Below are 4,040 nucleotides of genomic sequence, written 5' to 3' on the forward strand. Positions count from 1 at the left end.
AGTGTGAAATAATAATGACTGAGCAGGTCATCATACACAGACACACAAACTTGGTCCCAGCCTCATCAGGCAGGCAGGCTGGAACAATACCAGGGCAGAGACTGCAGCCACACAAGTTATCTCATCGCCACTGACAACCTGGGTGTGTCTCAGCACACAGGAATATTTGCCAACTTGTACCATCCCCAGCAGCATCAGACCTCAGACCTGAGGCTGGTACAAGCCTCCCTGCATGCATTCAGCCGGCACTCCATCCGAATAGCTCGTTTCAGGTTTAGTGCTTCAGTTATTTTACTTTTAAACTTAAGAGCCAGAGGGACAATTCACACACTCCCGACTATTGTGCAAAGCCTCACGGGCTGCTAATTTGATTAAAATCTCCTCCCCACGCTCCGCTCAGACATTTTTTTTCTCCTTCCTGGTGCTCAGTTTAAGTCCTAAAACTCCACACAGTCGCCCTGTCACCAGGCTAAATCAAGCTCTGCTTCCTTCTGAAACATGAACTTGCCGACCGGCCCCAGCAGCAGCAGCAGCAGGTGCACCGAGCCACTACATCAACTTCTACAGAGAATTAAAGGCGTCCTTACCACTCTGCTCCCCGAGAAAGACGAGTTTGAATTTTCTTAAAGGATTCCCAAAGTCACTGCCCACGGACATTTTGAAGAGGAGGAAGAAGAGGGGGGGAGTACGGACTAGGTGTAGTTGAGCGCGTTCCCACTCGAGTTCTGAGAAGATGTTGGATGGAAAAGGCGGAGGTGCTGCTTCCCGTTCACTCTCTCTCTTCGTGATGAGGACACACACACATACACTGCTGCTGTACCGCTCCGTGACGCTTTGGCTTTTTTTTTTCTCTCCCCCCCTGTGCGCATGCGTGGTACCGTCTTCGTGATATAAAATGACGTCATGGGCCTCGGTGTGTAGAGAAGGTGCTGCCGGGCGCCGCTTTGATGTTTTCAGGGTTCAGCACGAAGTTCGAAGACACTGGCACGCGCTCCGTGCGCGCGCTAACACTTTACAGCACTGCAGCTCTGTGTGGAGCTTTTTCAGAAAACACGTTCTTAAAATGTCAAAAAGAAAAAAAACTACAGATTTTTTTTGTTTCCTCATTTATCCGTAAATTGTTCTACTTTGTTTTATGATTGTTTTATTTTCACAATATGGCTATATGAATGTTTTGCACATTTTACTTTTATTGCATTTTAATGAAATGTTTTACCTATGTCATTTTTATTACTGAATTTTATCTCTTTAGTTTTTCTATTTAATATACTGTTTTTAATATACTGTTTTGTTTTACCTTGTGTTGTATTTTGCTTTATCTTATCGAGCCATTCTACTTCACTTATACCCTAAGCTGTTTCAACTAAGGCCTCAAATCAGAAGTACCTGACTCCGTGGTATAATTCTCAAACATGTAGCCTAAAGCAGATGAATCGGAGAGGAAACTTGGAGAGGAAATGGCGTGTCACAAATTTAGACGATCATCATTTTGCCTGGAGAAATAGTTTGTTGCTTTATAAGAAAGCCCTCCGCAAAGCCAGAACATCTTACTACTCATCACAGTTAATAATCCAAAATGCTGCAGCAAGAGTACTGACAGGGACTAGAAAGAGAGAGCATATTTCTTCTGTATTGGATTCCCTTCATTGGCTTCCTGTTAAATCCAGAATTGAATTCAGAATCCTGCTCCTCACATACAAGGTCTTAAATAATCAGTATGTAATGTAGTACCATATCACCCTATTAGAGCACTTCGCTCTGGCACTGCAGGCCTACTTGTTGTTCCTAGAGTATTTAAAAGTAGAATGGGAGGGAGAGCCTTCAGTTTTCAGGCCCCTCTTCTGTGGAACCAGCTTCCAGTTTGGATTCGGGAGACAGACACTATCTCTACTTTTAAGATTAGGCTTAAAACTTTCCTTTTTGCTAAAGCATATAGTTAGGGCTGAACCAGGTGACCCTGAATCCTCCCTTAGTTATGCTGCAATAGATGTAGGCTGCCGGGGGATTCCCATGATGCACTGAGTTTTTCTTTTCCAGTCACCTTTCTCACTCACTATGTGTCAATAGACCTCTCTACACTGAATCATATCTTTTATTAATCTCTGTCTCTCTTCCACAGCATGTCTTTATCCTGTTTTCCTTCTCTCATCCCAAACGGTCGCAGCAGATGGCCCCGCCCCTCCCTGAGCCTGGTTCTGCTGGAGGTTTCTTCCTGTTAAAAGGGAGTTTTTCCTTCCCACTGTCGCCAAAGTGCTTGCTCATAGGGGGTCATATGATTGTTGGGTTTTTCTCTGTATCTATTATTGTACGATCTACTGTACGATATAAAGCGCCTTGAGGCGACTGTTGTTGTGATTTGGTGCTGTGTAAATAAAATTGAATTGAACTGAAAATAATAGTTTAATGTTTAGTATTTAATGTCTTGACCGCTACAGCACACAATTTTCTCAACTTTGGGATGTATGAATAAATAAATTTGATCACAGTATGGTGACATATCTCAGAAAAAATCTGAGAAAGGTGAACAAAGAGAGGACAAAAGACGTGCAGTCATCTGTAAAAACACATGTGAAGGCTCTCTCAAGATTTGGGACTACATTCAGCCAGTGGTGTTAGAGATCTTGTCAGAATTGATGGATTTATGAACACATGAAGTGCCAGCAAATTTTGGTCCACTATGCAATATCATCAGCAGATCTATGGCAGCTTAATTTTTCAGGAAGGAAAAGAAAGAAAATCAAACAGTGGAACACTATCAGTCATGGATTGGCCTCCCCAGAGCCCAGACTTCAACATTACTGAAGCAGTGGGGGATCATCCTGACAGAGAACAGACCAAAAGGCAGCCAACATCCAAACAAACCTAGAGAACTTCTCGTGAAGTCTACATAACGGCATGAAAGCCCGAATGCTGCAAGTGAGTTCAGGCTGCGTTGATGAATATCTGAATAATATGAATAATATATGTTAATGGCAAATTTTGACTTTTACATTTGTTAGAATTGTACATTGTACACTTTGTTTACTTATATATAGGTTTTTACCAATCATGGTTTTTGCCAGGCCAATATTGTAAATAAGAATCTGTTTTTATTGGTGTCCCTGGTTAAATAAGGGTTGCATTGACTCACTGCACCATCTTGTGGTACAAACTGGCATGATAAGAAGACGCAGACCAGTACTTGATTTGATATCTTTTAAACACAATACATATTTTGAGAGAGAGAGAGAGAGCACTGGATATGAAACAGTGGATATGACTGAAGCATACGAGGATATCCAGAATTTTAGTAGGATCAAAAATAACCCAGGCCACAAGGATTTCATTTCATCATCATTTTTATCTGACATTAAATCTACTCAATAGTAGACTTGTTTAATTTTAGCTCAGTCTCTCATCAAGACTTTAATAATTTATGTTCTTATTTCATTTCTGTCTTCGTGATTTGTGTGACTAGTCATTGCACTGCAAACTTCCACCTCCCATCTTTCGTTCATTTTGTTTAGCCTCAGATTCCCATGCAGCTTTAAGGGCACCTGGAACCTGAAGCCCCGTGTGAACCATTTCAGCACAGAGTCTGCTCTTTCTTTGTTGCAGATTAAGGTTGAAACAAGTATGACATAGGACTAATGTGAGTCAATATAATAAGAAGGCCGCCTCAGTGTCAACTATATACATTTAAATTTGTGTAACATACTGGGATATTTATAATTAGAGCCATTTTGTCATATTTTGTAACTTTTATATTGTGCTATTTAATTTAGTTTAGTTACTGTTCTTACTGTCTTGGGGCAACTGTGACCACATCATTTCTTCTGGGATTAATGAAGTATTCTGACTCTGATGATTCATCTTACATGAAGATAAAGACAAACATTCCCTACTATTTATGACCTGAGCTGTATATTTCTTAAAAATCCAACAAACCAATTGACCTGATGGATTATTCAGCCTTGGAGATACTGAGATAAAGACATACTTCATCCAGTAACACTCACACTTGTTTGCAATCCACCCAATAACCAAACTAGTGACTACTG

At 40.9% G+C, this 4,040-nt stretch overlaps 1 protein-coding gene across 2 annotated transcripts in view; it reads right to left on the reverse strand.

Annotated features, from left to right (window-relative positions):
- The window catches only part of rab6ba (RAB6B, member RAS oncogene family a), a 68,725-nt gene extending 67,865 nt beyond the window's left edge, over positions 1-860 (reverse strand). Inside the window, exon 1 of one of the 2 annotated variants that reach the window (XM_085449859.1) lies at positions 588-860. In XM_085449859.1, the coding sequence (XP_085305985.1) occupies positions 588-657 (70 nt within the window). In that variant the 5' untranslated portion in view covers positions 658-860. The remainder of the gene's footprint in view (positions 1-587) is intronic. The other variant, XM_085449858.1, reaches the window with a different exon arrangement.
- Between the last annotated feature and the right edge of the window lie 3,180 nt (positions 861-4,040).

Source organism: Copadichromis virginalis, linkage group LG23, assembly GCF_057382275.1.
Source record: "Copadichromis virginalis isolate Kocher_CV1m ecotype Utaka linkage group LG23, C_Virginalis_male_GT1.1, whole genome shotgun sequence".
NCBI classification, from domain to species: Eukaryota; Metazoa; Chordata; class Actinopteri; order Cichliformes; family Cichlidae; genus Copadichromis; species Copadichromis virginalis.